The 13181-nt window shown below is 41.8% G+C and overlaps 1 protein-coding gene across 1 annotated transcript in view; it reads right to left on the bottom strand.

Moving 5' to 3' along the window:
- Positions 1-1630: 1630 nt before the first annotated feature.
- Positions 1631-13181, bottom strand: part of LOC147031525 (thioredoxin-like) — a 47207-nt gene continuing 35656 nt past the window's right edge. Inside the window, exons 4-6 of the mRNA XM_085864500.1 lie at positions 7696-7755; positions 2832-2897; positions 1631-1861 (exon numbers count right to left, since the gene is read on the bottom strand). Of these exons, the coding sequence (XP_085720626.1) occupies positions 1799-1861; positions 2832-2897; positions 7696-7755 (189 nt within the window). The 3' untranslated portion in view covers positions 1631-1798. The remainder of the gene's footprint in view (positions 1862-2831; positions 2898-7695; positions 7756-13181) is intronic.

Below are 13181 nucleotides of genomic sequence, written 5' to 3'. Positions count from 1 at the left end.
TGTATCAAATACTTGTTCTCCCCACTGAATATGGGTATATTTGGATCTGCAATTTAGGGACTCTCCGTGGGTGTGTGCGTGTGTGCCTGCATGCTTGGTCACGGGCGTTGTGGTGGCATCCCATATCTTGGAGGTTTTTACTTTTAATCTCAGCAGCGTACGAGCGATCACGTTCTCCTTTGTCCTCATGACTGTTTCTAAAGCAATTGGTTATTTCATGACTCAGTGTTGTGCTTTGCAAAGGTTAAATGGTTTCTCTTTGTGAGTTTCAAAGCAAAATGCATTTGATAACACCCGATTTCCAAGCCGTTCATCGTATCAATGCGTTTTCTCAATAGGAGCCAAATTTTCCACCTGTCACATGACGAGTGTGTGTGTGTGTGTGTGTGTGTGTGTGTGTGTGTGTGTGTGTGTGTGTGTGTGTGTGTGTGTTGTCATAAAGCATAACATATTCTCTGCTAACTCCCCTACCCCCACAACACCATCTCTATCCATCTATCTCTCTTTCTCTCTCTCTGTGTATCTGTCCCAACCCCCTCCTAATACAGTACAGCATCCTCTCACACCTCTCTCTATTTCTATATCCGAACATATCTGGACGGTTGTTATGCCTGGATTGTCGTCATCACCACACATCCATCTATCCATTGGGACCATACTCTATGCAGAGCGTTAGTGCTGCCTAAGCAGTCTCCTTGGCTATTGGACACAATCCTAGATGGGTCACCACTCCAACACTGGATACCAGCAAGCTGGCACTCATTTTGCCGACCTTGGAAGGATGACAGGCAGAGTCAACCCCACCTGATATTAATTCAACAGCCAAGCGGGATTTGAACTCAGGATCCCAGGATCCCAAGCCCAACACACTAACCATTTAGCCAATACCAGGCATATCGCCACACATACCCAGACAGTAAGTTTCCTGTTTGGATGGATTTTCAATTTTGTTTGCCAGGCAGGCAGACAGACAGACAGACAGACAGACAGACAGACAGACAGACAGACAGACAGACAGACGGAGTAAAAACATGGGGGCAATACCACTGGGCACTCACCTGGAAGTGGCTGGATAAGATAAACAGGGAACCACTGAAGGTTTGTAATGCCATGAACAAACTTTGGTACATGCACGGTGATGAACGTTGTGGTAAAGATTCATCGAAATCATATGTATAGTTTCAGCGAAGAAGTTGAAAGTATTTGTGGACGGACAGACGGACAACTCGCCATCCCATAAACTCCCGGAACTACGTTCCAGGTGAGCTAAAAATTACCTTACTCCTCTCCAGCCTCTGCGCATGCATGATCAGGACGAGATTCTGTACAATTTCCAAAATTTAGAGCCAAAGTATACTGCAAAACTGCAGGTTCATGTTCTGTTTTGTGTTCTGCAGTGTTCAAAATACAACGCTCAATTGACATCAAGTGGTTATTCGGTCATAGACCGACGTCTGCAGACAGACAGACAAACAAATTGCTTCACCCTGCTTTTTTCTTCGTTCACGCAGGGTAATTTCTGTATTCAATCATTATATTCAAGAGACATGAAATTCTCTTGGTGTGGAGTAAATATAGTTGTAATAATCACCACACTAACAGCTGGATGCAAAAGCCAGAGACAGGGAAGCATGGGGATATATTGGAATTTTATTTCTTTCCATTAAATTTCACCAAATTCTCAAGGCAAAAGAGAAATGATCACAGCAGAGCAAAGAAAAGTTTTTGCAAAGTTTCAAAATTCCATCATGGGCACAGCATGAACAAGACAGATGTTCACAAGCAGCAGATCCGTTGGTCACTTCAGACGCTCAACATGTTCCTTCAATTTGCCCTTGTTTGCACCCGAAAATCGATTTACCTTTGGGACGAATTTTAGAAATGTTTTACAATTCGAGCTTTCATACGTCAAAGGAAGAAAAACAAATGCTGTAATGAAGTCGAACAACACAATACAAGCATTATCGTTTACACGAATTACAAGATGCTTTCTCTTTCATTCACCTTAACCCAAGCAACGAGGGGCAATCAAAGAGTTCTCAGAAGGTGCCACAATAATCCAAGAAATGCAAACTATTTCTCATCTTCTATGTATATGTAATTATTAAGAAAATATTGCTTGCTGACACATTATGTACTTTTATTGAAAAAAAAATAAAATAAAATAAAAAAAAACTTTGTTTCTTGGACCATTGCATCTCATTTTGAGAACCCTTTTGCACACTCCTCATATAGTTATTGGTACAGGTGGCTGCTTTATTGGAGGAGATGAGGTGTAGCCCCATCATTAAAAAAAAAATCTATATTTTTTTTTAACCTCAGCTAAATTCATTAATAACTAGAATGACACTCGGTAGAGTGCTTACCTCCACTAGGCTGTGCAGTTTACATTTTACATCCCACTGATAGGCCGGATCTGGATCCTGACCTGAACCAAATTGAATCTGCTTGTTCTCGTTACCGAACTAGCTCATCCTCCTAGTTTTGTGACAACTCTTGCATAGCTTTTTGAAACATCATGCTATATCTAGTTTTTGGCCGCATCCCTCAATGGTGAAGAATCACTTTACAAAAAAAACAAAAAATCTCCATCACTATAAGGATATATAATCCCGGTTGCGTTACATTTTTGTTTTTTTCCCCCACATTCCAGTGTCGAGGTATTATATGACAATCCCTCATATTTGAGGTGATATTCATAGAGTGGCTACAAGTTGAAAACAATCGAGCAATGTGCTGCACTGGGACAATACAGATCATTATTGAACATTAATGACCAACAACAACACATCGAATTATAACGCATCGAAAGAGGTTAAAAAGAATCTTACCACAGTCTGGTTCCTGAAGAAGACGAATGTTGGCATGCTGAAAACTTCACATTGTTGAACTACATCCTACAACAACAAACAATAATAAAAACAAAAATAATTATCGATTACATTCAAAAGAAAATTGCACAATCCCGATTGGTTAAAACACGTGTAAATGGCCGGTTGTCTTCAGGAGCAAGGAGAATCATGTCGTTACTATGCATGTAGAAGATACATCATCGCAATTGGAGCTTAAAGAGTTCACCAAACATTATCTACTTATCAAAAATAAAAACGTCACGTTGGGGGGGGGGGGGGGGAAATCAATTTTCAACGATCACATCGCAAAGTAATTCCACTAATCTGCATTGGTTAACTGAACTACCCATACAAATACTGAGCATGATAGGCATTTGTACCAATGTCGTTTTCTTATTTGGTTCTTACATTTTAGGTGTTATTTAGCAGAAGAGAAATCACAGATACCTGTCACACACCAAGTACCAAGAAATGTTCAGTAAGTGTTCTGATCAATATACCACAGGTAGATAACTTCAAAATGCAAAAATAGTAGTAAATACCTTCAATGCTGCAAACTTGTGGCTATGAGAACAAGATAAACAGAGGCGTACAACTACTGCCTGGCAGATGGAAGGAGCACAAGGAATATCGCTGTGCTTCGTCGTCAACATGTGAAGTCCGTGCAATTTTAGAAAGTCAATGCAGTGGCTTAACCTTCGAAAATATAAATAGGTACATCAGGCTTGCTATGGTCAACTACACACCTTCACGAAACACGAAAACTGGTCTCGTTACCTGTGAAGTAAAATTAAAATGGGCATATCTCTTCTCAATAATGACCTCTGCCTTACTGGCAATATTTGGGCACCAACAGCCTGTCTGATAAGATGGCAGAAATGGTGTTAGTGACAAACATGACAACACTTTATTGTCGGATGAGCAACGATCCCAGCAAGTCAAAACCATTGCAACAGTTGCGCAGGACTGCAGCTGCAAACAATCACATGTCAAAGGTTTGCTGCAGCCACAGTGCCGAGACAGAACTCGAGCTCATTTGGTTGGATGTTGACCACCGACTTGCTGCCAGAGGGTCCAAATCAACAGATCTAAAGCTGCTCAAGAAAAAGGTGGAGAGTGGGAGAGGGAGGGCTTTCCAGGTGAAGTCCAACGATCAAGCGAGCAGAAAACTGAGTTTCACGCAATCCACCTCCCCCTTACCTCCATGCAAAATCACAACTGCAGAAGATTTACAACATGGGTGTTGTCTTTGTGAAAAGGGAACATTATCGTGTGTTCAACAAGTCAATGTCAATGTAACAAAAAACTAGTCATAACATTAATGGATAAAAAAGTGCATTTGAGTTGAGAACAGACCACAAATATATATGTACCGCCTATGAGCCTCTTATCCCGCTGAGAGGTTGGGTTGCCTCATTGGTACAGATGAGCAATAAGTATGTCAGCGGGCAATGCAAGGTTTAGTGTAGTCATGCGGTTATTTCAACAAGGTACCAGATAATGTGGTTAAAAATAAATAAATAAATAAATAAATAAAAGGGCACTTTGTGATATTTTACATCCACCAGTGAAACACTAGCAGACAAGATAGACAAACAAACGTAGTAAAGAGGTGATGTTAATAGATGAGCAATGGTGAGCATGTCAGCTCTGGCCTGTCTTGACAGCTCAATGCAATTCAACTTGGTTTTCAGATCATTTGGCACCTGAGTCCAACAGGATGGTGCAGAGAAAGCACATTTACCTTTGAGCTGCCTCATTTGGGTTAGATTTCCCACCCAACTTTCAACTGTTTGGTGCTTCGCATGCAGAGCATTGTATCAAAGAGTTTTGCAAGCCCTCAGATGAATGTTACCTTGGGTGTCCCCTCTGTTCGCATTAGTTGGTGAACATGAAGGATCCCGTGGTATCCTTTGTAAAGAGTAAGCAAGTTATCACCTGCACTCGAGAGAAACTCCAGCCCATCTCTCGTGGAATTTAATGCCTATAGAGACAGTTTGTAAAAAAAGACAGGCCGAACTTCCCCCCACAAAGTGATAGTAGTAGTAGTAGTCGTAGTAGTAAATGCCAACCGCTCTTCTTCAGACTGACATAGTTCAAAGCAGTATGGTTGCTACGTACACTAACTACATTATCAAACAATGGTTTCTGGTGTTCAACAATTCTTGCTTATGGTATTGTTTATGGATGAACAAGTTTGTTCATAAAAAAAACTGAGAAGAAGAAGAGAAAGCAGTGGAAAGGTTGCATACAAAACAATATGGAAGCACGTGACAATCGCATCATTTCCATCCAAGTGCAAGTTCCAGCCATTCATCGAATTATTTCAAATGAGCAATCTGAATTTATCAAATCAATTCAAATGTACTAAGCATTAAACATTCCGGCCACTCACCAGGACGATGATTCACAGAGCTTTGAAAATGCACACAGTAATCCCATGTCATACATATAGCTGCTCTCTCCAGACATCCAGAACAAATGAACACCCACACTGCGCATTCCCAGAACTCAAAGATGACATCGGCAAAGAACAGTCCGACAGCATGGACCCACAATGCACCACCGAGTTCGACATTTTAACAAGAATTACTTTTAACAATCTAAATTAACAGAAATATTGGAATTTTATTTCTTTCCATTCGCCAAGTGTTGGATCATTGGCCCAATAACAGGGAACGTAAGCTGCGTTGGGACCATTCGCCTGCATCAGTTGAAGAGACAAGTGTTTTCTGAGAAGACTGAGGTAAAGTGGTGTGTTTGTATCATCTATGGTTTTTAAGTAATCTTGTGGCTGAAATGGCACTTAAGATATGCCTGGTCATACTAAATACCGCAAGGAGACGTCCAGAGGCACTTTTTTATTTCTAAGCAAATGAACACTTTTTAAGCAGTCGGAATTGCTGCTAAGCTCAATTCCGCAGTTTAAAATTTGAAACTCGGCTCTGGTTAAGAGATTTTACAGCTTATCAATTTCCCGTTCGGGGATCGGGGCAAGTTGATGACTGATCAGTGCCTTCTCCGACCAGCTCTTCTCAGCTAAGTACCCCTGACTATTTACGGCGTGTTTTACTTTTTCATTTTTTATCACTCTTTTGCTATCCATGTTTTTGTCAAATTTCCTTTCCCAAACCACATCCTGCTGTGTTAAATCGTTTAGTTCGTCTTTCGAGTTGTTGGGCCTACCTTTGATAATCGAGTGTGCATCCCTTCCGTTTTCTACCTCGTTTTCACTTCTTTGTTCCAGTTATTGTTACTTTTGAACCCTCAACTCAATCTTTTTCCCCTCCTCCCTCAAAAATTAAAACAAAATGGTGACGAGTAGCACCCAAGATGCAGAAACCCAAATAGAGCACGATGAAATAGAGCACCACGAGGGGCATCAGCGATTATCAGCTCTTCAACCAAGCTTTGTGGCCAGCTGTCCTCTCCAAAAGAGGCCTCCTGGTCATCCCTTCTTTCTCTTCAAAGCACTTCTTTGCACTCCATGCACATGGAGCTATTCAGTCTCTATCTTCCTCTCTAAAATCAGGGTGATATCAGCTTGGGTCAATCACAAAACTTCTTCAGAACAAAACTACATGAATGTGCTACATCACATGCTCCTGGCAGTGAACGACTTGCCTGTCCTCTTCCTCCTTGTCACTGAACTCTTCTTCCTCCAAGTGGGCGAAATTATCTGGGCCATGGGACAACCCCAATAAAAACTAGAAGGGCACTCGGTGGAGCGCATACCTCCACCACGTAATGCCTGATCCATGAGAACATATCAGGCCCAATACATTTTTGAAATATCGTGTTATACAGTACTATATCGTTTTTGTCCCAAACTCTCAATGGTGAAGAATCACTTTTTAAAATTCCAGTTGTCGGATCCGGATCTTCACCAAAATCTAATCAGTTCATCCTTGTCTCACACCGAACCTGTTCACAAAATTTCATCTGGATCCGTCCACAACTTTTTGAGATATCCTGTACACAGACAAATAGAAAGGGGGAAAACATAACCTCCTTCACCTTCAGTGGCAAAGGTGAATAAATGTACAATATTTTCTTCTCAACCCTACAGTGCTTTATGCTGCTGCAGCTGGCACACACTGACCAGAGAGATCGTAATCGGCCAAGTCGCACACATCGACCACGTGCCTCTGCATTTGGGAAGTCCTCACCTTGCCCAACCCACAAACGAGGCGTTTACACATACATTATAATCTGTCAACCCTGTCTGTAAATTACATAGGCTGCCTCCTCAGCATCACATGCAGCAAACTACTTACTCTAACAGTTGCCTGTTACATGGCAATCTAACCTACTGAAAACACACAGACCATGCTACCCATACCACAGTCTTGCTATGGATTCCTCCCCTCCTTTCCATATAACTATACACATAATCAGAACTACTTACACCTCACCACAGCTTCCAGTGGCAACACAATTTGACTGATTTCTTCAAACATCGACCATTTTAAATTGCTTAAATAAATAAAGCCTCAATGGTAGTCGACACACTTTTATCATTTCTCCCCTTGTTAACCCCCCCCCCCCCCATTCCCCTTCCAAATCCACTCTCTCCCCCATCTCACCCCTCCCAAATTTGTGCATTCTATTTTTGCCCACCTATTTCAATCTACCCATTAACATGTTACTCATTTGTTTAGCTCATCCACAAGCCTTGACCTTGCATCAAAACATTTTTTTCCTTTTTTTTTTTAAACTCGTAAGGCATGATTGGAAAGACATTTTCCTTTTACCATTTTGTGCTTGTCAAGTGAAAATAAAGGGAAACCCCACTTTAAGGTGTCTAACGCCGCCCCCCTCCCCTCCACCCCCCACACTTTACCTGAACAACATCCACGTCGACGACACAGAAGATGATATTCCGGTGCAATAAAGCCAACTCCTGGAAAATAGAATGGTAAAATTAATGGATTGACCTGAATAGCAAAAGAAAGGGTCAACTTTCCTAAACAAGTGCTATTGACAACAGCTTTTCATCAAAATTAAACGTCGATTTGTCAAATTGCTTGGCTGCATTACACAATGACAAGCACAAGTAACGCAGACCCAGCGAGCCTCGACCATAATATCAAGGGCTGTAAAATAAAAAGACAACATAACAGAGAAGGACAGAAAGAAGACATCAGATCAAAAGTAAAGTCAAAGTAAAGAAAAGTCAACAAAGAGGAAAAACAAGGATTGTCACAAATTATGAGTGACTGTTAGATGGTTTATTGTGTCAGGTGCATGGTTAACACTTACATACTTGCGATTCGATATGGAACGAATCGTTTATCATGTTGTATTTCGATTTTATGTCGTGGGTTACGATCGTGAGTGTTTGGGAAATTTAGGACAGCCTCTGGATAGTGAACCATTTTACTAACAAACAATTTCTCTTGGGATCTGCAGACGCATCTAGCAACGAGAATGGCACTCGGAAGAGCACGTACATCCGCCAGGCTGAACAGTTTAAATTTTGCATCCCACTGGATCTTCACCAAAATCAAAGTAATTAATCTTTCTCACACACCCAACTTGTCCACAAAGTTTTGTCAGAATCTGTCCCCAACTTTTTGAGGTATTCTGCTCACAGCCAAACAGGGGTGAAAACAACCTCCATCCACCTTCGGTCATGGAGGTAATTATGACTGGTATTTTCTAAAGGAAGGGGCATTCGCGAATATTCTTTAACAGAGTATATAAATGTAAAGCAGAGAATAAGTTCCGTTTACCTCTTGTTTTGCAGTGTACAACGCCACGTCGGTGTGTTCACGTATCACGTGTTTTATTTGTTACCCTCTCCTTCGGCGAGGGTATTGCATTTCGATCCGTTTGTCTGCCTGTACAGAACTTTCGGGTTTTTCTCCGCAACCACTTGTCGAATCGAGAAGAAATTTTCACCATTGGTGCGACTACTCATGTTTTACATTTTAATGATAATTACGACATAATCGGTCATGTGGTGTAGCAGCCATTTGGAAAAACGGAAAAACTTTGGACCTCTATCCTTGAAACCGTACCAAGGAAAAAAAACTGAAACTTGGCACATGGCAAGTACTCCTCATGGGGAATGAGTGTGATTTTTTTTAAGACGTCATATGTGCCCTCATTATGATGTCATCATTGCATATGTAGAACGCCTCATCCGATCAGTATGAAAATTTTTGAGGGTCATCAAGGGAGAAAATGGTCCACAGAAAAAAAAAATTCATTACGTCATCGGTCACGTGATTTGGCAGCAATATTGTTTAAAAAAAAAAAACCCTTCAAAATCTTCTCGGAAGTGGCTGAACAAATCAAGGCGAAAATTTACATGGATGATCGCCTGTCCATGAGGAACAAAAGGTTCACACATATGATATAATAGGTCACATGGTTGACAGCCATATTGGATTTACCCTGAAACCTATAAAAATATACCACTCTAAAGAATTCCTGGTGAGGGTCTGCAATCTGTGACTGCTCTTTTCCTTGTTAAAGTTTGCACTCAGCCCACCTGCCGGCTGGACATCAATCGAGAAAAGAATGTTCAGTTTTCTGACAAGGATCATTGATCACATTGTTGGCAGAAAAGACTTCAGGTAACATGTTAATCAATGTGCTGCATTTACAATCCTTTCCCTTATTTTTTTTTTTATAACACGAGACGTGCTTATAGTCAGGGAGCATCATAAGTCCCGTGGGATTTTTGGTATGAAAGCAAACCACCATGCGAGACTCTTCAAGTGGACCCTAATGATTAATAAAAAAAGCTTGGTGGCACTCTGGGAAATGGTGTGGACGCGTATTTTGAACACATTTAACATTTTTTGAAGAATGACTATTTTACGCCGCTTAAAAAGTGACATAATGTCACCCTGACCCCTCCATATACCACCAATTTTGTCATATTTGGTATCAAATTGACGGGCATGAACCTCTGCATACTCATAGGTCATTTATTCATCAATATATGAGCCATATCATGAATAAATCACACAAAAATCAAAATTTTGACCATATTTCGACTTCGGTTTCACCGTCCGCAGTTCACCAAAATACCTTTTTCTCAACATTGTGCTCACCAATCTGCGAATGAATAGTATCGCAACGTACCTATGTTATCACTAGTTCTTTTGATATTTTATACATATCATTCACTTGATAATTCAACGAGATATACCTCAAAATGTAACCCTACCCCCTAATGAATCGGAAGGTTACTCTTTCCGACATCTGTAAATTTGGATGCATGATTTTGAAAACACATGCCACAAATCCTACTGGAGATGATTAGGTTGAGGGAGTCTTCCCATATGACTATGGTAACCATGGTATCAACTAATATAAGCATTTTCTCTCTTTCAGATGTGATGCTGCTGAAGAGCCACAAGATGATATATTCAATGCAATGTACACATTGCAATGTCCCATAAACAATGCAATGTAGCTGATTCTGTATAAAAAACATACTTTTATGTTTTTCACTGTTATGTTTTTCAGATGCAGCAGAACATCTGACAAGAACAGAAAGGGTCATCGGTAGTTTGTAGACACAAGGTTGGAACTCCAGCATACTATCCCTCTCTTGTACCCAGTGACGGCTTATTGCATATTCTGCTATTGCTAACAAATGCTTCCACATTCTAAATACATCACCTTGTCAACATCGAAATGGAGTCAGCCACAAAAACTGTATTTCCTCCAGAGAAAGTTGCGAGAGTAGACACTGACTATTCCTTGTGTATTATTTGCCAAACAAAAACTGCCGCAATATTAGTTCAGAGTCCCAGTGCTTACGAGAAGATATTACTCTGTATCAGAGAGCGAGCTAAGTACGGTGACAGAGACTATCCCGAAATCAGCCGGCGACTTGGAAATGTCTCCAGCCAGGACCTGCAGGAAAAAATCTGCATCATGGCACAGGAAATGTCAGCAGAATACTGTTCATGCTGGAATGCTCAACAGAGCAAAAGGACACTACGAGAAACGATTATCATCCAAAGGAATCCGTGATGAAAAATCCTCTCGGGCCTCAACTACATTTACACGCTCTCATTCAACCCCATACAAGAGTGGCCTGTGTTTCTTCTGTGATCTTGGAGCAACGCGTACTAATTCACTACATCTACTCGCCACTGGAAACGCAAGTGTTTCTCTTAAGGAAGGCATTGCAAAAAGTGGAGACGAACAGCTTCGTGTGAAGCTCAGTACTTCAATAAACCCCACAGACGCGCATGCCATTGATGTTAAATACCACAAGCGATGTTGGGCAATTCATGTAACAAATGTTTGGTGTGTCAAGAAATCATCAGAAGTTCCTCAAGCCAGTATTGTAGTTAAGGTTGCAGCAGAAATTGAGTTCCTGAGGCTAGCAGAAGGCATAATGTTGGATGGAAAGATCCTCAACATGGGTGAACGACAAGACACTTTCACTACAATAAGATCTGCTAACAACGTGACCCATCCAGAATGCCCCCTCAAGGTAATCAAGCAACTGCTGCAGAACGAAATACCCAGTTCAATAGAGTTCAACAAACCGAAGCGCATCAATGAGCCAGAACGTTGCACAATCAAAACTACCAGAGATGAAGCCATTAACCGGATGGAGGAAACAGAGATGGGGATGGAATCGGACATGAGGGAGCTATACAAAGCATCTTCAATTTTGAGGAGAGCGATACGCAAGGCCGACAAATGGACATTCACTGGAAACTTATCTGACTCTACGAGCGAGCATGTTCCAGAAGAACTCTACATATTTTATAGATGGTTAATCCAGGGCCCAAACACAACATTGTCAACAGACAAGGAATACTTTGTCGTCAACAAGCATGCCGTCAGTTCAAGACAGTACAAGAACAGAGCAGGATGACGACTCATCTCTCCTGGAAGTGGTTATATTGGATGCCATGGCAGAACTGCAATCTCTGGACAAGCCAGACCACATCAAGAAATGCAGAGAGCTAGCAGAGCACTTTACGACACGGATCTTGCAGAAATACAAGAAAGGTGATGAAATTCACTTGGTTTTTGACCGCTATGATGTTTCCTCTTCTTTGAAGACAGCCACTCGTGATAGACAGCAAGGCAGCCAGCCCGTGGTATCCTATCACATCACAGACACTACAAACATAGCCAAGGTGTCGATGAAGCAATTACTGGCGAGTGTGAAGACTAAGATGGCATTAACTGGTTATCTTGCTGAGAAGATGTTGGAAAGAGCAAATGCCATGGGGAAGCACATGGTCGTGGCATGGGGATCACAGTGCAAAGCAACTCATACAAACATGGCATACCTCCAAAGTGACCAAGAGGAAGCAGACACTAAGCTCCTCTTGCACGCTGTCGATGCAACCAGTCGTGGTGCATCCAGTATTGCCATCCACTCCCCAGGCACCGATGTCTTCATTCTGGCACTTCGGCGGTATCCAGTCTTATGCAGGAACACAACTTTTGTTACAGGGACAGGACAAAAGCACCGCACTGTTCCCCTCCAAATGATTTACCGATCTCTGCGACCGATTCAAGTAGCAGCTTTGCCGGGACTCCATGCTCTGAGTGGAGCAGACAACACTGGAAGTTTCGCCGGAAAAGGCAAAATGGCTTTCTGGAAGGCTTTCCAACATGCCAGTGATGAGGTCATTACTGCACTTGGATCCCTGGGAACAACATCACACTTGAGTACTGACACACTGAACTCCATCGAAACGTTCATCTGCTCAGTGTATGCCCCTCAAACACTGCTCACCAAGATAGACAAGCTCAGATGGTGGATGTTTTCACAGAAACAATGCCAGTCCGAGAAACTCCCTCCAACACGTGATGCCCTCGAACAAGCCATCAGTCGTGCCCACTTCCAAGCCATCGTGTGGTTCAATGACACGACACCAAAACCCACAGATTCCATCACCACAAAACTATGGCTGGAAACTTGAGGAGGCAAAATGGGTTCCAGTCATGACCACTCAACTCCCAGCACCAAAGTCTGTTATTCATTTCGTGAAATGCAACTGTTCCAAGTTGAGATGCCAAACAGCACGATGCACCTGCGTGAAAGCAGGACTCAACTGCACAGACATGTGTGGATGTTCCAGTCTGGAAGACAACTGCGAAAACTCGCACCACTCAACCGACGACGACGAGGATGAAGTACCAGACGAACACGATAACGATGATGACAGCGACGAGCTCTTTGGGTAAGAGCTGACTGCCATGGGACTTATGCATACGTATGAACTTGGGGGTAGGGTTACATTTTGAGCGATATCTCGTTGAATTATCAAGTGAATGATATGTATAAAATATCAAAAAAACTAGTGATAACATAGGTACGTTGTGATACTA

The sequence above is a fragment of the Eptatretus burgeri genome, chromosome 2 (assembly GCF_056783735.1).
Source record: "Eptatretus burgeri isolate ZD-2024b chromosome 2, Ebu_testis_v1, whole genome shotgun sequence".
NCBI lineage: Eukaryota > Metazoa > Chordata > Myxini > Myxiniformes > Myxinidae > Eptatretus > Eptatretus burgeri.
Note: the sequence above shows the minus strand (reverse complement) of the source record. Positions and strands in the feature narration are given on the sequence as shown.